Source organism: Symsagittifera roscoffensis, chromosome 1 (genome assembly GCF_963678635.1).
Source record: "Symsagittifera roscoffensis chromosome 1, txSymRosc1.1, whole genome shotgun sequence".
NCBI lineage: Eukaryota > Metazoa > Xenacoelomorpha > Acoela > Convolutidae > Symsagittifera > Symsagittifera roscoffensis.
This window is the reverse complement of record NC_087062.1, coordinates 68,181,212-68,205,302: the sequence shown is the minus strand read 5'-3', so window position 1 is coordinate 68,205,302 and position 24,091 is coordinate 68,181,212. Positions and strand designations below refer to the sequence as shown.

The following is a 24,091-nucleotide window of genomic DNA, read 5'->3' as shown; positions in this document are numbered from 1 at the left end:
AATTGGTTTCTCTTTTTTGATTTTTAAAACACATTTTCTAAAAAAATTCTGTAATAAATGGTGTTTCTCAAATGGTAGTATAAGCTCTTTTGCTGTAGCTTAATTTCCGGTGGTTGGTGTTTTTCATTCTAAACAAGTTTTTTTTGTGACTTTGAACAATTTCGTTTTCTTTTTCTCAGATTTGCTGGGAAAACGGTTGTTGAACTCTGAAATTTCTCTGAATCAAGTCCTAATTTAACAGTAGGAGCTCTCAAAAAGCTTATCAACTGATTTATGGAGTTCCTTCGTCAAGGATTTGGTGATCTGAGCTCAACATGTTATATTACCTTAATATTGTTCAATTTTCCTTGCAGAAGGACACCAGTATGAATGAATTGTCACGTTTTTGCGTAACCCTTCGTGTCGAAGTTAGTTTGAAAAAGTTGAAAAATTGAACTAATTCAAAAGAAAGTGTATCGACGGGATTTGACTTAGTTGCTTTTAATTTACTCTTTTTCTGTTTGCTCTGATTTCTGGACCATAATTAATAAAAGAAGTTTGTAGGATTTAACAAGATTGTTTATTTGAGGTAAATTTTTTCCATCTAAAGATAGTTTCGAGAATTTATCGGCATCATGAAAAGCATTGGTTTTGATATCGCGTTGAGTGCAAGCAAAAGGAGCCAGAATTATACCACGATTTTTGATAAAATGATGCCAGAATTAGTGCAATAACTATGAAATAGACAGTGCCTAGCTATTTCTACTATTGTTTTTTTTTCAGTCCGGAACCTACTTAATAATTTTATGTACTGAACGCAGAAAAAAATGCTGACTTTGCCCAAAAAAATCTTCAGCGGCACTTGTGATCATTTAGAATTTGGGTGAAATTCAAATAACAAAGTTAAAAAACCAAACGACGGCTCTTTCAAAAATCCATGGAAGACGTAGTTTGAAGGTAGCTATAAATTCTAGATATTGCAATGATAACTGGGTTGACCATCGATTCGAAAAATAGTGCATGTGTTTCTAAATTTCAATTTTGTCATACCTCATTTGGTTTGAATTTAGAAACTACAATGTTGGAATTAAAATTAATGTCGTCCAAATCTGGATATATTATTTTTTTCTATTACTTGGAAATTTTTCAGATCAAATTTTATTTTCCCCATCATGCCTGGAAACAGAAAAATAATTTGCTTTTCGGAAAATCATTAACCAATTCTAAATATATAGACCATTTTTCATGGAAAGACCAATTTTTCTCTAAAAATGTTTTATGACATCTGATGCGCTAAGTTACATCTGGCTCCATGAGAAAATGAGTTTGCTCCTGGGTGACGCCTGGATTGGAAATGACCGAAGTCCAGTGTTCGAATTCGGACACTTCTGTAGAATTCAATCCGAGTCTCACTTGGCCGACAAGCAGGTCACTTCTCAGCTTGCACTTCTGATGAAGCGAAATTTCCAGAGTACAGTCGTGTACATTACGCGGTGAGAATCTGAAGTTGTAGTTTTCTATGAATTGTGGGCTGGCCGAGTTGAGAACGATGGAGGTCTTGTGAACCATAGGTCCCCCCGTCGCTAATGTTTTCGTTTTTTCTTTGTCTTCGAAGATTATCGTGAGATATGTGCCTGAAAAAAACTTGCATCCTGATATTTTCACCGATAAAACCCTTCTTTAGTGTATCAAGGGGGCACTTATAGGGCTTTCTTCATGAGGAAGGGATTTCCAAAAAAAACACTGAAAAATTTTGACAATATTTTATAGACGAGACAAAATTCTCTCATTCGCTTGGAATACCAATAATTCCACATTTAGGTTTTAAAAAAATTTTGCAGACAAGTTTTGCAAAGTTGAAGGCAACAAAGGCTTAATTTTTGCCAAATCAATCAGTACCAATATGTGGTAATAATGAGGCAGAAAGAGCTGAAAAACAATCGGCATATTCTGCTTCAATTTTTTTCTACTCGTTCTAACTGTGGTTTCTGCGATTCGCAGAGGATATATGAAAACAGGGCGGATATATGCCATGACACGGGATAGATTACACGATCTGAAGATCTGACAATTTCAAAATGAACGCCTCGCCATCATGCTAAGTGCCTCCAATTCTACTTATGCTTCATAAATTACCACTTATTGGCACTAAAAACGCGTTTACCAGAAAAATTCGGTCAAAAATGGGTGACGTGAGCTAAAATGAAAAAAAGTCTTTGCTTAGAAGTATGATTGTCCATTTCCTGAGGGTGAAAACAACCCTGCTATCTATAGACTATTTCTCTATTTCATCTCTTCTTCGCAGAGAGACGTATTGCCAAAATTAGATGCACGCATTAATAGAATGACAAAAGCATCAAATGACGTTCTCTCAGGCTTAAGACTGGATTAAAATAGCACAAAAAATCAGTCTTTTTTTCGATTATAAACCTGGAAACAATTTTGGTTTAAGAATTGAACTTTTATGATTTAAGAACTAATTTTTTCCAAAAAAAATTGCAAAAATTTGTATCAAATAATCAAAATACTGATAATAACCATAATAATAATCATAATAATAATCATAATAATCTAAAGATAGCCAACAGACTGATGGAAAAGTGTCGATGAAATCAAGAGAACAGAAAAAAAATACTGACTTATCTTTTGAAAAAATCTCAACTTTCAAATTTCGAATAAAAAAATGACGCTCTTAAAGCTGTTCGACCATCTATATCAAATTATGATCGGCACTGTTTTGATAAAATTAACGCATTTTGAGAAAAGGGGATTAAAATGTAAACACTTTCTTCGAATCTCAATAAGAATAGTCATAATCATAATTAACCTAATGCCCTGAGATTAGATTGGAATTAATTTTTATGTTTTATCAAATAAAAAAATTGTTTCCAATCTAATATAATGGCATTTTATATGAAACAAAAACAAGCATAATTATTGAACAACAAAAGATGTGGAGGATGACGCTATTGGACCTCAACGTCTGTTTTTGACCGCGTCAGGTAGAAAAAATTGAAACTAGCGATATGCGCGCATAGCAAGATATGTAGCTGCTCAAACATTCATATTGTTTGATCGAGTTACAGAAATCAAAAGAAAAATTCTTCACCTGTGCTGGTCTTGAGAACTTTCTTTGGTAGGTCCTGAGCGCTCATATTTGACAACTGCAAGGTGCCGTCACGAGTGAAGCGAAGCGAAAAGTTCAAAGTTCCAATCGTCTGAAATGTAATTCAATTATGATCTTTTTTTAAGTTGAATCTCTTTAGTTTCATCAGACGTCTTAGGTGTCGCTGTAAATGACGCAATTGCGATCATAAACAGTTATTTTGGTCAAAAGACTGCTTAATACTAATTAATGAACTTGAATTCGGCCATAACTTCACAAAATGATAAATCGAGAAAAACTCTGAAAACAGTTTGATACGTTATACCTATAGTACAACATCGATTCTCCGCTCAAATATGAACATCTCATACGCTGTTTTCTCGTTGACAAGTGTCGTGTTTCTCAATAAACTAAACGTATTGTTTAAAAAACACCCCCATTTTTAGCTTTCCAATAACATTATCTCAAAAAAGTACCTTCATCACTGTTTGTTCCTCCAAGGCCAGCCAAAACTTGGTGACTTTGTTGTCTTGAAGCGAGTCCATCTTCAGGTCACAATGTGACAGCACTTTTTTTCTCCTCAAGGCGTTAGATTTGGCCATAAATTTGAGCTTGATAGAAGAGTTGCTAAGCATGTCTTCGGTGATGGCGTAAAAGGTGAACTTTTGGTTGAACGAGGGGTCCTTGATATTTGTGAAGGGAGTGCTCTCTTGTTTCTGCTGCTGGACTGGTTTGGCCGACCTCAGAGACAGTTTGAACACAAAATTGTCATTTGGAAGTAGTTTTCCTTGGAAGGGTGCATCAACATCCCAGGCTAAAAAATAAAATCAGTTCTAGTTTTTTATATATTTTATTTTTCCAATCTTCACAATTTTTAGTACTTTCCAATAAAATCTAAAAAAGAGTGCGCCACATCCAACATCCAATCAAGACTATTTTCATTCTACGTTGAAAGTAAAACATTTTCTCTGCGAATCATATGTTTTTATTTTCTATCTTGCTCAATTTTGTTTCAGGTGATTTTGTTTGAGACAGCTGGAAAAGAAGTAAAATATGGTTGTTCCTTTTCTATCTGTTTGATTTTAATGCATAACGTTCATTTTAAATTTTAATTTTAATAAATAATGTAAAATTTAAGAAAAAAACAGTCCCAAGGCAATTTTGTAAGTGTAATCCATCAAGGGAAGGTTTTGTTGCGGATTCCACGAGATAACCTTCTTTCCTTTTTTGGTGGAGTTTTAGTTTTTAGTGGTTTAGTTTTTTAGCGGCTTAGTTTTTTAGCGGTTAGTTTTTTCGGTGGAATTGGTGCGGAATAACCACAGCGCCTTTTGGATTAAATTGATTATAATTAGTAATTAAATTCAAACTATTTCGAAAATTTTGGTTTCGCAGGTGAAGAATTATTGGTCTGGCAGGGGAAAACTGAATGTTACATGCATGAAAACTATTCCTTCTCTCTCACCCTTATGATATCTAGTAATTACTATCCACCCATTTTATTCAATAATTCAACTCTTAACCATATGCGAATAATTTACCTGGTAGCGTAATTTTACTCATTTGCAAAATTGACTTTCAAATCTTTTACGTTTTGGCAACCAGAAAAAGATGCCAAAAACACCTAAAAACTGGTTTTTGAAAAGTTTCGGCAATCATAATTAAGGGAGGAAAACCGAACGCAATAACAATAACAGAAAAATTAGGAACTATCGCATTGCATTTTTCACACCCCAATAATTTCACAAATAAATTTTTAGAGTTTGAATGCTTACAAGACGACCAAGTATAATCAGCAAAATTAATTTGTTTACTATGCAAAATTTTATTCCAGTATGGCAATATCAAAATAGTTAGCAAATTTGTTTTTTTTATTTATTCTGTTTTACCATTTAGGACGTTGACTGTTAGTTTCATGGACTCCCTGCTCCAAAGTGCCTCAACCTCCACGAAGCCCAATTCGGGGCTGGGCGGGTCGAAGGAGGAGCGCCGACTGCTGCAGGCCGAACAGCACTGGGAGCTGGAACCAGAGGGCAGTTTCTGGAGCGAGCAGAACTGGTGGGCAGCAGCCAGAGTGTTGTTGGTACCGGAACTGCACCGGAACGGACTGAGAAATCCGCTAAGGGTCTTACCTGGTAGAGTAAAAAGTATTTCAGAGAAATTCAGACGGTTTTCAATTAAGTAATAAATTCTTACAATTTTGAAAAAAAAAGTTTGTGTAGGTAAGAAACATAGTTTACAGAATTTACAATGAATAATACATGAATTAGTAAAAAAAAAAGAATTCAGAAAAATTAATTATTTGGCAGAGGCCTATAATCACTACCAGAGGCGGATTTAGGGAGGAGGGGGATGGACGTTCTCTCTTCAGGTATTCGACCCCCTGCCGACCCAAAGGCACACCCCTTTGTACTATTTTGAGACATCCCTATTTGGTAACTGACCCTAAAAATTTTCTTAAGGCGCCTTCTGCGCCAATATATACTATTTTTGAGGGGGGAGCGCGTGCCAAAAAAGCGCAATTTTTTTGGTCAAAATTTTTCAAAAACTGTCTAAAAACGCCAGTTTAGGCCTGTTTTTCAATATTTTGCCTGCGGCGCAGAAAATTTGACCAAAATAGGGTCTTTTTAATGCTTCAATAGAGCTCGGAAAATCAATTTGGTCGACCTAAAAAAAATTTCGTACCCCCCCCCCCCCTCTCGAGAAAATCCGCCCCTGATCACTAGCTCACTAAGGGTAAAAACCATGAGAGGTGCTTGGGTGCTACAAAATCTTCCAAATTTTTGTAAGGATTTTTGTATCACGACAGCTCGCAACAAAAGACAAGTCGCAAAAATAAACAAATCGTATAATATTTACCACTTGATACAACTCGCAAAGTGTGGTAACTCGCAACAAACTCATAAAATAATCAGCTTATTACCCCTTAAATAAAACCTTTAATTTAAGGGGTAATCTATACTTTTGACAAATCTTAGACTTACTATAAGACATAAATTGTAAATATAACGTATAATGTAAAATAATAGTTGATGGAGTAACGAGTAACCCACCGACATGTCCTGGTTCAAACATGCTGATCTTTCTGGCATTGGGTCCGTTCACCAGCTGGTTCTTGTCTCCTTGTTGTGGAGAAGAGGAAGGGGAGTTGAGCTCCCCGAAGGAGTTGATGCTCCCTTGGTCACCGCCGCCATGGCCACCCCCACTACAGCCGCAACAGGAGAGGTCCACGGAAGACAGGGCGCGGGTGGTTGAGGTACTCTTGCGGCGACGCCTCATCGATTTCTTGTTGCGACACTAAACACACACGCTCTAATAATTCAAGAGCAATACAATGCATTTCTCAACTCAGAAAATGACCAAAAAAATTGCACCTCTTGATCGAATGTTTTTTTTTGTAAGTGTATTCCAATTTAGATCAGTTTTTTTTAAAAATCGGATATCCACGCTGCGAGTTTTTTCTGGACATGTTGGCCATGTTGCTGTATCAAAAAAAAACATAAACTCGATAAAGACATGGGAAAGTAGAAACAAATATTTCGTTAAGTACTCGTGAGTAGCCGGGTCGAGGTCGTGCTTTCAAGTTCAGACCATGGGGACCCAAACTTGGTGTGTTCACTCAGAGCGATATCTAAGAAGTCAGGTTTGAACACGAGTGGATCGAATCAATTCGGTTTGAAACTATGCAATTCTGAATACAAGACCAGGACCTCGGTAAAACTGCTGCTGAATATCAAAGATAGCCTTTTTTTCTTATCAACCCATCTCTTAGATACACTTTCGAGCAGCGATTCGATGTATATGTTTATGTAAGAGTACACTCAAGATTGCTAAAAAACGATGACCCAAGGCCTTCAACTTCAGATAGTAAATTTAAACATCTATAAGTTTTTCTTAGATAGTAAAGAAGTATCAAACTAACCGCACTCTCGAAGTAGTTGGAAACATTTGACACGCGTCTTGAGTCTCTCCTACTAGAAGAGCTCGGACAAGCCTGATTTCCACTTCCACCACCGGCCCCGCCCGAGTTCGATCCTGAGGCACCGCCCGCTGACATGCTGTTCCGGGGCGAATCGCCAGGCACAATGACATCCACGACACTCTGCTTGCTTCCAGTCTTGGATGACTCACGACTTGGTCCGACTTGTGAGACGCTGAAATTTGTGCAGATAATTTTTTAAAATTTAATTTCAATTTTTGCATATGTAAGAGCAAACGCTTGTGAAGGATTTCCTTCTAAGGGAGGGCAAGGGTCGTGTTTCTAAAAAAACATCGAATTTTTTGAGCGATGCACCATTTTGATATTTTACAACTTACGAATACAATTTCTTGGTCGAATTCGAACAAAATTCTTCAGCTGGAGTACAATCGGCTAAGCTACCCGCCCGTACCGAGAAAATCTTTTATTTCGGACCTGGAACACTTTATACTAATCTATTTTTCTGGTCAGAAATTCTTTGTGAAATGTTTAAATAAAACAAGGATTTTCTTAAAATTCTTTATTTCTAATCTTACTTCTGATCAGAAATTAGCTAAATCTAGACTATTTGTAGCTAAAAAAAATGGTCTCGTGCTGGCGCTCGAACTCACAGCCTGCCATTGGTTAGTCGGTTGTACTAACTGCTTGGCCACATGACCTGATACTGAATTATTGATAGTTTTAGCAATCTAATGCAAAGCAACACTTGTTATACCTAGCCAGTGGAAAACCTTACACTTCCTGCCAGAAACTTGAGGGGTCCAGGGCAATCCTGGAGTTCCTCGAAGTTACACTTACCAGGAACAGCTCCAGGAAACCACTTAAGGAAATCAAAGGGTTTATCAAAAACATTAGCTAATTGCCAGGTTTGTAGGCATTTGCCAATTTTAAATTTTGCCTAAGAAACCTGGGGTTCCAGCCCTGGTTCCTAGTAAAATTCTTTGAAAACCTGCCCTGGACTCTAAGACCGATCCAGGAAAGCCAGGGTAACCCTAGCAAGACTTTGACCTGATTTTCAATGGCCAGGCCTGGCTCTAGGGATGGACTTCCATGGACAGGTAACCCGGTAGGGTATATGAAAAGTTACCTAAAAAGACTGTACATTTACTGATGCTACCACCGTATGTACAATAACTCAGATGTTCGAAAACAACTGCACGCAAAAAGCACCCAGAATTTAGCCTGAAGATTTTATTGTTAACCATTTTGTTTCATAATATTTTGAAAATGATAGAAACTGGCTGCAAAGCAAGCGATTTCAAAATTGTTTAATTTTTGAAAAGTGTTAGGGAGACAAATCTCGTGAAATGTTTTCTGAGAAATTCTTTGAAAAAAACTGACAAAGTTGATCTATTATTCATTTTCTTTTTATGTCAACACAAATTCAACCAGTTAAAAACTATTTTTAAAACTGTGAATTCCTGCCAGGGTTCCTAGACGGCTTCTTCAAAGAACTCCAGGATTGCCCTGGACCCTTTATGTTCCTGGCAGGAAGTCTAAGGTTTTTTAATGAACTTTTCTCATTCACTATCGAATTTAACAAAAAACCTTTCAAATGATGTGAAAATTTTAACGAAAAAGATTTTTAGCTAGGCTAGAAATAAACTACATCAAGAACAAACATTTTTAATTAGTTTTTCAACTCAAAATTTGGGAAAAAATTGAATTGGAGTTTGGTTTTTTGGAAAAAAAATCAAATGAGTTATTCAAACGGCATTTGGAGGATTTAATATAAACAAAGTTTGGAGTAAAATGACTTTTTAGGACACAAATACTTTAGTAGCTCCGACTATTCCACCAATTATTGCAAAAAAAATCAAATTTTGTGGATTCCACTTACATTTGCGGATTCTACTTACATTTTGCAGAATCCACTAACAGTTGCGGAATCCAGAACAACTAGCTATATTTGCTTGTTGCGGAATCCGCAACAAAACAAATGAGCCGACAAAATTTACGTTACAGGTATATGTATGCGGAATCCACTGAAATTTTGTTTGTGGAATCCACTTAGATTTTGGAACATATTTTAAGACTTGTCTCTGGAATCCAGGAACATATAGACACAAAATTGTGCTCCTATCCAGTGCACAGTTTGGCCTCGTAATGATAATCATTTTCTGAAGCTTTTTCGAGTGAAGGAGTGGAGCGATAGTCAAACAGTACAGTAATCACGTCAGACTTCTGTTCTTAAATTCTAGTCATCTGTCTTCTATCAGTAAGATACCTAATCATCCACTATGGACATTTGTCGCTGTATTTGCATGTCTTTATTTAGCACATGATTGAAACTTTTGCGTAAAAATCGCCAGTAAGAATCGCCACAAAAATTAGCATACACTTCAAAATCAAGGTTATCTCCCTGTCCTAGTCACCTCAGGCTAAGCTCAAAATGTTGCAGCGAATTAGTTTTGAGAAATGAAAAGAAATATAAGGTTGGCTATTAATTAAATCCCACAATGGCAGATTTGGTCCCTCGAGAAATCAGACTGGGGAAATTTGGACTCCGCGAATCTCGCTCAAATCACGTTTCTTAAACAGCCTATGAATTTCTGTCCCCTGGAAAGTAATCCCCCCAAAATAAAGAATAGATTGTTGTCAGGCGGCATGCGGTCTGCAAACAACCTTTCAATCATAATGAGGAAAAATTTTAGGCATTAAAAAGTTGCTCATTGACATTATTTGATAAATAGCTGCTCTTCAAAGCTTTTTGACATTGAATAAACGGCATATTTTTCAAAACAATTCAAATGATTATCATACAAAAAACAACACCATTACCCAGTGTAGACTGTTGAGTTAAATTGAGAAAATGGGTATAAAATTTAGAGCAGACGAAGGCGGAAGGAGACCCCCGGAACCCCTTGAAAAACTAAATGGGCCCGAACTATTTAATCAGCGTGCATCCGCGATTTTTCATAGGTATCAGGGTGTGTTTTGAATTGGTTTTGAGTGGAGCAATCCGGTCACCGCCGCTGACTCTATTTAGAAGGAAATATATATAATAAATCAATTAGCCAAGCTTTTAATATTTAAAAGCCATGGTCTTAAAAGAAATGGGCGCAGGTGAAATATCTTTTTTGTTTTGAGCAAAAAGCATCAACCCTCGTCAGGTTGTTTTAAAAAGGAATCCGTCAAAATGACTTGTTAAAAAGTCAAAATTTGTCTGGAGAAAAAGCTACTTATATTCGCGTAGGCGTTTTCCGAAAAAAAAGTTATCTTAAAGAAGAGCTGCGCACACGGGTATGCATAAAACCTTGAATGTTGCAACTGCAAGTTGAATTTCGTCAAATTTTTTGGTGAAGAGTTTGAAAACATTTTCAAATAATTAATACCATATTTTTCTAAAGTTTTCTAAGAACTCACAGCAACAAAGTTGCTTTATAACTATTTGAAATTCCTGGCGTCTGTCTATCCAAGTTTTGTGTAGACTGACTGACTTGGTTGCTTCTCAATTTAGTATGAAACAAATTCAAGCGCTTATGGATATGAATAAGGGATACAAAAAGCGTATAGGTGAAACCAAAATCTCACGCCAGAAAAAATAATCTAGGATAAATTATCTTTCAGTTATCAGCTTTGACCATCAGCATTTTCAATGTGACACAATACTTCTATGGAAGAAAATTTTCTTTGCGAGTCGAAACTTGTCCGGAGAACAAAACAAAAAAATTAGTTGTTCTCAGACAATTTTTATAAATTGTTTTTATCTGGGGTCAAAACGCACAAAAACTTCGTTATCTGAAATGCTTTTTTCCGAGTTTTATGTTTAAAAAAGAGTAGCATCTTTTTTTTGGAGAGTTTGAATAAAAACATGGCGCCATTTCAAAAATTTAGGTGTCGAAAGCAGAGCTTGCTGTTTTTCGTTTGGAAGAACTGAGAAAACCCTATTTTCGTTAACAATCAATATTCATAATGAGGATAGGTTTCGATTTTTAGGAAAAGGGCGGGTACATTCAATAAAAGTATCACAAATGGTGTTTGTCATTTTTAAAAGGCTTTGATCAATATCAGCTTTGCGCTCGCTCCTGTCTCAAAAATCATGCGTGAAAAAGCTTCTAAAAAACGCTTTTAGCATTGATTATTTGAAAATTGACTTTGCAATTTACTAAGTAAGGGAGACAGAAAAGTGCTGACAATATTTTAATCACCTTGTGAGGGCTCGGCTCGCCCCCTTTAAATCTGCCTCAACCAACTGATAATATCCTTTGGTATAATTTTATTGTTCCGAATTTCGAATGGTTCGTTTTCTCAGACAAAGTTCAATTATTTCAAACAACATTTCAATTATTTTGCTTTTTTTCATAACATGAAATCTATCGATAACCAGGGCTCAAAGGCAAAAAGTCAAATTTTCTATGATCTTCTTTTCCAAAGTTATAATGGTTTGCATTTGGGACTAATTTGACCACTATGATTATAATTGAAATAAATGTTTTTTGAGAGAGCTAGAATTAACCTCCCCGTTTTGGAGAAAAACCTGACTTGAAAAACGTCAATAGAAAATATATTTTTTGAATAGTTGTATTGATATGAGTTGCAAAATGCAGGTTAGGGGGAGCGAAAGCGACCACCAAACCCGCTTCTCAGTTTTTTTCATACTGGTTGCCAAATTGTTTAGTCAAAACCTACTAAATATTTCCCAAAATCATTATGAGTTATATAATATATATTGAATATATTGAACAACTGTAATTAACAGTTTAAATCATTCACTCAAAAGGCAAACCTAACAAAACTGCTCGTATTCAATGAAGCCCAGAATTTTCTGACTGCCTTTTAAAGTCTATGGAGCAATAATAACATGAAAAAATTAAACGTAAAAAAATAAACTGAGAAAAAAACTTTTTTTTTAATTTGAATTTTTAGTCAAAATCATCCCCCACGCCATATAAAGTACAAATTACAGATTTCTTTCCTACTAAAAAATAAATCATGGCAAAAAAACTTGGAACGATTTTTAAGACGGATTAAATCTCCGCGTACGCGTTAATAGCGCGAAATATCGCGTTAATTGCCCAAATTGGCCAAAATGGCAAACACTAAACCCCTACAACTCTATGAAAAATGAGCACAGGTAAAATATCTCTTAAATTTAGGCTCGGGACAATAATAAATTTTGAATGATAAAAAAATTCCGTCAAAAATGGCTTGTTGAAAAGTCGAAATTTGCCAAAAGAAAAAAGCACCCCGAGCACAAATATTCCGTTACTTTCCTTACAAAAGTCGAAACAACAAGAAAACAATTTACCCGTATCGTCTCTTTTGCGTATATTCAAAATTATGAAAAAGTTTGTTTACAGAAGCATCTGCCATCAAAAAATCCTTCTTATGTTTTTGTTTAACGCCATCAATTTTTGGACAAATAACCTTGGTTGAAACTTGCTACAGGCGCCGCGGGAGCCAAACTGGACTAATTTTGATGAGGAGCTCGCGGCAAAAAAACTCAATTTTTTGGTTATAACCTCATAATCTGGGAATTTTTTTAAAAAGTTTCATAAATTTAAAGTTTTCACAAAAATCCGAAATCAACTTTCATTTTTTTTAATTGCGCGGATTATTTGAAGTGAAACAAAAACACAAAAAGACGACATGCTGAATCAGTGAGTAAAAAACTAACCATATTTTGATATTGGGCATAGTTTTCTGCTGAGCAGTTTTTCGGCTATCCCAGCTGTGTCGCCGTACATACAACTGACCGGCATCTTTCACATTTAGCAGGCCCCCCGAGTAATCTGTCGGTTGAACTTGTGCTCCCCCTTTAGCCCCAATTTGAGGATCGGCCGGTAATGAAGTCACGTGACCACTTGTCTGAAAAGAACACTCCACCATTCCTCCTCCTCCCTGCCCCCCGAAGTGGTGTTCAGAAGTGGGCAGGTGTGTTAAGGGGTAGTACTCTATGTTCAGCTCTCCCGGTTGCGTAGTGGCAAAACTGGAGTGCCTGCGGGTCTGAGGCGACGACGGGCTCCTTGAGTGGTCGTGCAATGTCTTTTGAGAAGTGATAGACGATGTAGGACTGAAATTCAAACTCAGTCAAATAAAATTTTTCATTTTCAACCAGCAGAATTAAATTATACCGGTATTCTAAATTCAACTGAATGACCAGAGCCAACATTTGGACCAAAATCTGGTATAGAAGTGCAACCCAGAATACATCATCAAGCAAGCAATTCAGGAAAGGGGCATCAGGAGGCTCGACCGGCGTGACCATTCTTTGCCATTTACAGACGTTTGCATCTAAAAAATCATTTGTGACCAGGATGGAGACAGCGCGGTGAAGATGAATACCGCGTGACCGCCTGAACCTGGAAAATTTCATCGCCGTGTCTGAAAAGTCGAAAAAACTGAACATAAAGTCGCGAAAATCTTGAAAGCCGCAAAACAGTCGGACATACAGTCGCGAAAGACAGAAAAAAATTATATAAACTTTCCCTTTCCAACTATGCAGAATGACCTTGTTTTTTGACCTGCTAATCAACTTGATTTTTAGAGCTCCCCCTCAAAATTCGTATATATTGGCGCAGAAGGCGCCTTTAGAAAAATTTTAGGATACGTCTCCAAAATTGGATATCTCAAAATAGTACAAAGATCCAGACTTTAAGTCCCTTTATGTGCAGCGTTTATGTCCCAATTTTTACTATGTTCAGTCTTTTGCAACTCACGGCGCGACTTTTACCACTTTAGGTCCAGACTTTCCAGACAAAATTTTTCGGCGCCACTATACAATTTGGGTCTGGATCCGGACACGCCGCGACTTTCAAAGTCCCAACACAAGTCTATGATTTCGACCCTGGTTGCGCTAATTTTTCCTGTTCCGTTAAAAAAAAGTTCTAAGCTCCTCACGTCTCCCTCTCAAACATTCAACATTCGTTTCTCAAAAAAGTACTAAAATATCAATTAAACATTTATTACAGGTTATTTTATTAGTTTGAAGAATTTCAAATCGCGCCTGTTGATCGTGAAACTTGGAGCATATGAACAAACTCCCCATATTATACTTTATGGTTGATACAATTATCTTAGTAAAGGGCAATTTTTTCAGCAGGTGGCACGCAGTTGGCTTGCTGCAGAAGTTATCATACTGCAAAAAATCCAGCTTAAGATTTTAATTTAATTTGATGGAGTGATCATTCTCTTGGTTATTTCAAAGCAAAACTGTACGCTTGCGCTCAGAACATGAAATCGTGGGATTTTTTTTGTTTTGATTAGTTTTGATAGATTTTTTCTAAATAAGTCTTACGAATTAAGATTTTGTTATTGCTTCAGAAGTTTTCACCCTTTAATCAAATTTGCCCCAATTTGACCCTCACTAACCCAGCTGCGTGAGTTTTATCTATAGAAGTTGAACTTGTTGTGTTGGACTGACGTACTTACAGTTAGTTAATGGAACTGATGGCAAATGCGATGAAATTACGTGGTAATGTTTTTTGACAGCATTAGTACAGTCACGCAACAAAAAAATGGCAACTTCTGTTTTCACCATCCCAAATTAACAAATGTATTTTTTGAGAATTTCTCTGCAACTGCTCAAGAAGCGGTTTTGAGTTTGTTTACGCTTGGTTCTCCCAACAATTCAAAAGACTCCAGTCGCTTTAATTATTTTTAAAAACTTTCTTCTGCAGACTTTGTTCGGCGACTAATTCATATCTTTTTGAACACATCGTTAACTTGATTTCCGTTGCTACAACAACCGATAAACCAGTATCAAAAAATTGATTTCATAGAAAACTACAAAGAAGGAAGTTAAAACATTAAGAGGCCCAACATCGAAATCCGGCTGAATAATTAGAGTAACTTTGTACTGATGATTTACAAAGAACACAATATTTTTTAATCAACAAGTCAGATTTAAAATTTGAACATAGTGCCAAGGGTCGTGCGTCTTCTCCACAGTACGCAGCTACTTGAGGTGGAAACCCAGCAGACCCAAAGCAAAACAAAACTCTTCATATGAATTATGACTGACCAAAAAACGCCTCCGAAATCAGATGTTTAAATTTTTGATCCAAACAAATCCTTTTAAATAGCATCAAAATTTTTGTAGTTGTAGTGAACGCGGCAAAAAAAATATTTCATTTGACCGGTTGAAAAGAGAAATTTTAACCGGTTTTCACTTGACCGGTTGCAAAGAGAAAACTGAGAAGAGAAAACTTCTTTTTAATGACGCCCCAGTAGCAAATGGTTTTTGTTATTGACAAAAAAGGATCTGGAACTTAACTCTTCCTAGAAAAAACATTATAACGCTTAGGTTTTTAACGGAATTAAAAACCTAACTCTTCCAAAAAAAACATTATAACGCTTAGGTTTTTAACGGAATTAAAAACCTAACTCTTCCAAAAAAAACATTATAACGCTGGGAAACAGTTATTGCTTCGCCTACACGACCAAGCAAATTTATCTTCAAAGTTTTGAAGTGTTGACTTAAGGGTGCTTTTGAACGTTTCAAACAATTTTATCTTGTACCAGCCGTTATTGCTCACTAGTTTTTTCGACCTACAGATTCCAAAACCAGCATTTTTCTCACTGCAGGTTTTAAAGCCTCGGTAACCGTTTTTGATTGCGCAACGCCTACTGACAGAAGTGAATCCAACTTTAGTTAGGTTGATAAGGCTTGAAGTGTTTTAAACTCAATTGAGTGACTAGAGCTACCCTCTGGATGGCAACCTGAGATCGAGATGAAGCCCAGGGAGCATCGCATTTGGCACGATCCGTCAGGCGAGCAATTCAGGAAAGGGACGTAAGGTGGCGCGACCGGTGTGACCATAATTTGCCTTTTCAGATTTATTTTTGCACCTGAAAGATCGTTTTTTTACCAGGATGCAGACAGCGCGACCAAGATGGAGACTTCGTGACCGGCGTGACCTAGCAAAATTCAAAGCCAAAATCTGAAAATACATAAGCAACTGAACAATAAGTTACACGTTTCTTAAAGTTGCGCAAATCTGGAAAGCCGCAAAAGCTTGAATATGCAGTCGCGAAAACCTGGAAAAAAATCCAAAAAGCATTGTCAACGATGCACATTGTTTTTGCTTTTTTTTGGACAAGGTAATAAATATGAGTTTCAGTGCTCCATGAGACTGCTCGGAAAATAAAACCATCTGAAGTTTTTTCAAAAAACACAAAGCTTTTATATTGTTATATCTTTTTCTAGTAAATTAAGAAATTTTTAGTTGGATGCTGTTTCTCGTTTTTAGGATCATTGAAAATTGTTTATCTAGAAATGGATGCATCTTTATGGTCCGACTCTCGCAAAAATATGTCCAGGCTTTTCGAGAATTTCAGTGTGTCAGGCCTGACGCGATTATTGAGCCTTTATGTCCAGACATTCTAGACACAGTCTTTTGGCACCACTATACTATTTGGGACTGAACGCGGATGTGGCGTGACTTTTAAATTCTAAACACAGTTCAGTGATTTCGAACAAGGATGCACTTTTTCTTCTGTTCCGCTAAAAAGTTCCAAATTTCTAACCAATTCGACCCAAACTTATTCAACATTCGTTTCTCAAAAAAGTACTAAAATTTCAATTAAACACAAATTACAGGTTACTTTTTTTTAGTTTGACAATTTTAAATTAAACTTTTCAACTTTAAGTCTGTTGATCGTAATCCTCAGAGCAAATGAAGGAACTTCCCATAAGTCATAAGTTAATTTAGGGATGGTATCATTATAGTATAGTAAAGGGCAATATTTTCAGCAATTGCCAGGCACTTTTAAGTTTATTTCATAGGAGTGATTGTTTGCTTAATTATTTTCGAGAAAAATTGTGAGCATGCGCTTAAAACTTGACAGGGATGAAAAAAAATTTTAAAATAGTTTTTAAGATTTTTTGAACAACTTTTTTAAAATGATACTTATGAAATGTGATTTGGGTACCCCCTCAGAAGTTCTCAATTTTAATCAAACTTGCCCTGTTTTTTCCTCACTAACCTAGCTGCGTGAATTTTATCTATAGTCTAACTACTTATTTGTGTTAACTTTATTTAACTTTGGTACGCTTTCAGTTAGTTATTTAAAACGATGGCAATTTTGATGAAATTACGTGGTAATATTTTTGACCACATTAGGTACAGTCATGTAAGAAAGAAGTAGCAGCTGTTATTTCCACCTTTCCAAATTATCAAATCTAATTTTTAGATTTTTTCTCTGCAAATTCACAAGATGCAGTGTTGAGCTTGTTTCACTCTTGGTTCTCTAAACAATTCGAATGGCTCTAGTCGCATGAAATACACAACAAAAATTAATGTCTCGCAAACTTTGAACTTTTGGTTTTAGTGTGCTTTTGAACGTTTCAAACAACATTATCTCGTACTAGGCGTTATCGTTCCGTGGCGTTTTTGACCTACAGACTTCAAAAGCAGCATTTTATCCACTACAGACCATAAAGCTTTGTTAACGCCTACTAGATAAACTTCAAGTAGGCTGATATGGCTTACGTTGTACAAAGTTCCGCAAAACTAATTAGCTCCAGAATTGTGCGACTTCAATTCGGAAAAAATTTTCTAGCTCTACAGCACAAAACCTGATTTACTTCTATATGTACGCTTTCTCATTTTTAATTTTAAAAAGTTTTTCAATGCGTTTCAATTTTCTAGTCAGTTCAATTTATTGGCAATCATAAAAAAAATACCTAAAAAGTTCAACTCCCAGGCTAATACTCACTACTATTAATTCGTGCTGTCTTATAATAAACATCATTCAAATTGGCTCACCTGACGGGGGTTTTAGTCGAGTTCAGATCCGGAATCATGAAATCGGGAATACTCTTCGGCGTCACAATTAGAGGCCGAGACGCAAAGTTGGTCCGACTCTGCTCGGAAACCGAGAGCGAGGTGGATGCTTGAATCATCTCAATTTTTTACAGTTTGCAACAGCTTCTCAGCAAAAATAGCCGACCAAGTGTGAAAAAAGCAATTTCACGGGTTAATAATTCACGGGTGGTGACGCAGGGCTCTTGGGGGAGTAAAATATGGTGTGTTTAAGTGTACACCACCTCAGGGTATATAGGAACATGTTATGGGCAGATAATGTGAAGGAGTTATAAATTAAACGTCAGTTTGCGCAAGACATCACAAAGTTTCTCAGCCAATTCCGTCTTCAATGAGAACTAGGAAAGCAAATTGGAAAATAGATTTATAACTATGAGCCCAAGGCTGTACCAGGAATGCGACAAATGCTAACTAATATAAATCAATCTTGACGGAAATCAAAAGGGAAATCAGAATTTCAGTTTAGTAGGTACATTTTCATGCAGCAAATTGCAAAAAAAAAAGAACTGGTTGTTTTTTATTCTAATTTTAAACCTAAAGCTGCTGATTCCGTCAAAGGTAGATAGATCTTTGTTTCCTTTTAAGGTAATTTTCATTTACAAATGTGGATAATTTTTTTTATCGAGTTACGGAAAGATAACACTGGTTGGTAAGTATTTGAGGTGAAACTAAGTATTTGTATGCATTGGACAGAAATGGGACGCTGGGCAAAAGTAACTTGAAACTCTAGCTCAAAATTTTTCGCTCGTTAAGACATCTTAACTAATTTTTTATTCAGACTTGAAATCACTGCTCTTTTCACTAAAAGGAGCTGAATTTATTTAGGCCTTCTGATTACTAAATTTTCCCTGTTATTTTAGAGGGCTTTGAATGACTTTAGTTAAAAAAGGGAATATTGAGGGTTAAAATTGCGGGCAAATGTAGACTTAGCAATCTAACAATAATGTACTCTGCTTTATTTTTCTCCCTGATTGAAGCTATGGGATTGTATAACATAAACCCAATTTAAGACGAACTCTTGGCTGGTCGGCGGTGGGCTAAAAATTGATCAGCAATCCAATGAAATAGTTTCTGTCATCTCCAAATGGTCGGCGTCCCGTTGGCTTCTGAGCTGTCTGCTGAAATACGGAAAACAGGGATTAACAGGGCTAACATTTTCCGGCAGAGAATCACCGGTTTTTGTCATCTAGCGTTCCTACTTGAGTAGGAGGCCAATGGTAGTTGCCGTTCTTACCATACTTTATTACATCATTTTATAACCCACCAATTTCAAGCCCGCTCGAGCAGAACGAAAAAATAAAGAGAAATACCCAAGAAATTTATGACCGAGATGAATTTTCAAATTAGATTACATTGGTGGTGACGCTCTGATAAATGGGATGAAAAACGAGCATGCTGAAAGAGAACACCCTTTCTACTCGCGCCCCTCCTTCTAATTGTTATGGATAAATCAGTTTAAGATCTTTAGCGAAGAGGGCGAGAGACGACCATCGAAACACTAACTTTTGGAAAACCATTCAGTGCTACTGTCATTTTAATGCCTGCAATTCATGCCTCATTTTAGAAAATGTAAAATCAACCAAAGTAAAATCATAAGCCAAGGATATGAACAAGATGGTGAGTAGCGTGTCAATTCGTAACAAGCGACAATTTGTAACATGCGACAATTCGTAACAGTAAAATAAGCAGGGAACACTGATTCACGCGCAGTATTCCTCTAGTTCCTCTCGACAATTCGTAACAGGCAACAATTCGTAACAAGCGACAATTCATAACAGTAGATTAAGCGGGAATACCGGTGAGGGAAAATAGGTGATTGAATAGGAATACTGGTGATTGACATTATTTGTCAACAAAATGAATTACAGACAACGAAAAGGAAATTTTTTTTGGCAGAAATTGTAAAACACTTTGGAAAACTTTTTGCCTAGGTAGCGCTGGATTTTTCCATTGAGACAATTTTGACGGAAAGTTTTTCTTATATCATAAAAAAATAATGCCATGATTATTATGAAAATAGAAATTAATACTGGCTCATGGATAACTTTTAAGCGGCTCAGAAGAGATTTCAAATTTTAAAAAATATATATACCCAAAAGCATATATATTGCATTAAATACTTTCTTGAAACGCAAACTGAAAACAAGATGACGTTTTTTTCAAATCAATTAAACCGAAATGTAAGATTAAAGAAAGGTGATGCTCTTATTTTAAAGTTCAGACTTTGAAACTAATGAACTTTTTTTTTGAAATGTCAGGTTAGCTTCTGTTAAAATAAATACAACATTTCTAAGTAATTTTTTTTGTAATCGATTGTAATAAATTTTAGGTAAAGAAGAAAATCATAAAATATTGATCCAGGGGCAAAATTTTCCACACAGTGCTCAAAAACTTCAATGTGCTTTTCAAAAAATTCGCTCTGGCGCAAAATTGGGTCTTAACAGCGTTGCGGCAGCGCTTGAAAAATCAATTTGGGCAATCTAAGAAAAAAAAGACCGACAGAATTTTCGAAAAATAAAAAAAATCCAATCCTCGAGAAAATCCTAGATCCGCCCCTTATTTATTCGAAACTTTTCCAACCTTTAATGCTTTGTAAATAGCATGAGAAAAAACATTGAGGTCCAGTTTGGAGGGGACACTTGGCTACCGTATGGTTCTAGTCAATCTTGATATTTTCGAACGGTGGAAGAAACAATCAAGAGTTGCTTATGAAGTCCCTGTTATGAACGGCCGTGTCTCCTATTGCAACAGAAAACTTCTACTTTAACAGAAGCAATCTATAAAAGAGTCATCACAGTAGAAGATTCCCGTTTGCCAGTCAAAGGTTTCCCACCATCTGTGGTACTTGAAGGTGTTAAAATTTGCCATAATGTTTCTTTTTGCTGTTTGTGATTGTCTCGCCAGTTTTCGTTGATAGCAGTCTTTTTTTAATGTTTAAAACATTAGTTGAAAGCACTCCAAAAAATTCTGGCAACCTGAAGGGGCGTGTATACTATTCGTAATCATCCATATTTGTTCTCATTTCCTGTTTTTTAGTGTTTAATTGGCCACAGAAACATGCCTATATTTCGGTGTACTCAAAAGATTTTGCTAGCTTCTGTGCTAAAATTCAAACAAAAACCTAAAGCGGCCTTCATTTTCGTACACAGCAAATATGATCTCTTGAATTTAAATTTTAAAATAACTAAAAACGACTGAACAACAGTCTACAATTTTTCCGTTCAAGATGTAGACCATAGACTGTAATAACACTTCCAAATCCATTTTTTTTTTAAATTTCATGAACGGCATTCTGTATGCTTCAGCCAGATGCTTGAAACATTTGTTCATCTGCTTTATGATGCCTTATTGATACATCCAAGCCAGCAGGCTATAATTGCCAATTTTAAGCCGCAGTTTAAGTACGTACAAACAAATTAAGTACGCCATTTTTTCCGCAGTTTCAAGTTCTGTCATGATTCAGTTTTTTTCTCTTAATTAAATTAGTCGTTTCATATATAAAACTTTTCAGATTGGATACTAAAGTATGCTAAAAAAACAACTTCTCAAATAATTGCCGCATTGGTTCTGCCTGAAAACGGTTTAAGTTTGCAATCAAATTTACCACAGCTTGTGTTAAGTTTTCGCTTTTCCATTTTGCTCAACCAAACTAATAAAAAATGAAAGAAAGGAACATGGCTTGTGTTTATATACAAAACAAGACTGCAGGTATCAGGGCTTACTTATATCAAATAAAAAGTGCTAAGTTTCGATCCATATATTTATTTTAAATAACCAATTTAATTTGCTCAATTCAATTTTGAACAATTACTACTGCGTGATATAATATTTAGCGTGGGATTTTTTTTTCATGACACTATTCCTTATTGGGTGCACACAATGATTGGGTACGCACGAATGGCTTTTTGATAAATTACCATAATTCAATTATATCGAAGCAAATCAATAACCCAATTGATGGGTACCGAAGTTTTTTGTTTGTTTTCTAGATTATAAATTGCATACCAATTTTTAAGAAATTTTATAACTTTCAAGTAAATTATCTTCTTATTTCAAAATTTTTGGCTTGGTCTTTTTAGACGTCGCGATTCCATAGATGTCGCCGTTCTATATAAACTAGTCAAAATTTACGTTATTTGTGTTGAATAATGCTTGGTTGTCCAAACTGATACATAATTGTGAGATCCGTGTTTTTTTCAGGTAGCTGGTTAACAACATAAGAATTGGTTGAATTTTTATCAATACCAAAAACGAAAGTAATTAGCAATTGTTTGAAAATAAAACAGCCATCTAATGCCGAAAAAAATCAACTGGACAAAAAAATGGCCAGTCAATTTAAACACGGCTGTTACGGAAGTTTTTCATATCAAATGCACCGCCCATCACAGGTATTTCTTTTTGGTTTCTGATGGTCGGCGGGAAACGGTCCACTGTAATAAGGGTAGCCAATATACAGTTGTAAACAAACCATTGAACACAATCAAACCAAACAAGACCGCTCGTATCAAGGCGAAGCCCTGAATCTTCCGACTGCCTTTTAAGGTTTATGGAGCAGTAATAACTTATAAAAAATAGATGTAACAAATTTTAAAAAAATTCTTAAATTTGAAAATTTTTATGAAAATCAACCCCTCACACGCCACATAAAGTACGAAAGGATAGATTTAGTTCCTTGTAACAAATCAATTATGGCAAATAAGCTTCTTTCAACCAATTTGGAACGATTCCGAAGACGGATTAAATCTCCGCTTGCACGTTAAATATATCGCGCGTTAATTGTCCCAAATTAGCCAAAATGGCAATTTTTAAACCCTCATAACTTCACAAAAATTGATCACCGGTGAAATATCTTTTCAAATTTAAGCTGAGTACAACACTACCTTTTGAATGATGTGAAAATAATTCCGTCGAAATTGGATTGTTAAAAAGTCGAAGTTTGTCTGAGGAAAAAAACCCACCGCGAGCACAATTATTCCGTTGTTACATTCGTATCGATAGTCGGAACAAAAAGCGAACTGAGGACACGTTTGATTTTTCACAGTAACAGGTATAGCGTAATTCACGAAATTCCAATGACTGACCTGACATGATTTAACTGACATAATTTGAGAAAAGTGGATCATTGGCGTTTTTTTTACCTCCTTTGGTGATTTTGATTATTAAAATCCACTTTTGAAACAAAAAACATGCTGTTTTTGGCGCCATTTGAAATTTGTTGCTTGAGAGCGGAATTTGATTTGTTTTTGACAAACGAATTTGAATTTAATTTTAAAAGAAATCAAAATTCAAACGTCAAAAAAATTAAATTTGATCCTGAGAACAAAAGAAAAAACCACACGATCTAAATAAGTAATATTTTACATTATGTAGTATATAAACTACAGATAAGTATTGCATCAAAAAATTTTGAGACACAAATTAAGACCTGAAATATCAAGATGAGGACCAACTTCTAGATGCAATATGAACTACTACACATCTGGTGTAAAACAAATGTACAAAACGGAAACAAAACGCGCACAATTGAACGCCAACGTAGTTTTTGTGAGTGTTAGTGCACTACAGGACCAAATTAAGCGCAAATTCATTTTTTTAATCTCTGAAATGCCTATTTTCAATGTCTACACTGAGAAAAATTAAACGCAAATTAACGTTTTTGCTCTCCGACTGGAAAGGATCCGAACTATCCTGTCTGAGGTCTAAGGTTTTGATTTGAAGTACTAACCAGTTTTGGTTAAATGGTTAAAACTTGCACTTTCAAAACCGGAATAAGCTGGTTAGTGCTTTAAATCAGAAATTGATATTTTCAGTGAGGGCAGTTTAGTCGGTTGATGCAATAATTTTGGCAAAATTTGTAAAACAAGGAAAATGTTTTCAAAAATTGTCTTTTAAAATAGGTTGCCCTCAAGAAAAATCTTGTTTTTGTTTTGATTTGTCTATTGGTATATTTTTGACAACATTTTTTTCAATTTTAAGCAAAAATATTGCATGGATCAAGAGCAAGACATCAGAGCTACAATCTATGAAACTATTAACAAAATTTCATTTGGAAGACTTATCAACGTAATCCGGGTCTGAAATAGCCAGTATTCCTCATCTGGATTAAATTTTTCAATCCTTCTCAGGGTTTTCACCGAATCACCAACCAAGCGGTTCCCCTATGGTATTATTTTTTGATATTCATTTTCGGTCGACCAACCCTAAAATTTTTCTAAAATCATCTTCGGTGCCAATATGTTTAAATTTGAAATGGAGCGCGCG

General features: G+C 35.8%; 1 protein-coding gene across 3 annotated transcripts in view; it reads right to left on the bottom strand.

Annotated features, from left to right (window-relative positions):
* Nucleotides 1-1,149: 1,149 nt before the first annotated feature.
* LOC134848110 (uncharacterized) overlaps nt 1,150-24,091 on the bottom strand; it is a 30,850-nt gene continuing 7,908 nt past the window's right edge. For 2 of the 3 annotated variants that reach the window (XM_063865460.1, XM_063865468.1), the window contains exons 2-9: nt 17,774-18,948; nt 12,682-13,077; nt 7,005-7,236; nt 6,136-6,379; nt 4,972-5,214; nt 3,562-3,899; nt 3,089-3,197; nt 1,150-1,613 (exon numbers count right to left, since the gene is read on the bottom strand). In XM_063865460.1, coding sequence (XP_063721530.1) covers nt 1,273-1,613; nt 3,089-3,197; nt 3,562-3,899; nt 4,972-5,214; nt 6,136-6,379; nt 7,005-7,236; nt 12,682-13,077; nt 17,774-17,910 — 2,040 coding nt within the window. In that variant the 5' untranslated portion in view covers nt 17,911-18,948 and the 3' untranslated portion in view covers nt 1,150-1,272. Of the gene's footprint in view, nt 1,614-3,088; nt 3,198-3,561; nt 3,900-4,971; nt 5,215-6,135; nt 6,380-7,004; nt 7,237-12,681; nt 13,078-14,435; nt 14,541-17,773; nt 18,949-24,091 lie in introns of those variants that run through there. The other variant, XM_063865477.1, reaches the window with a different exon arrangement.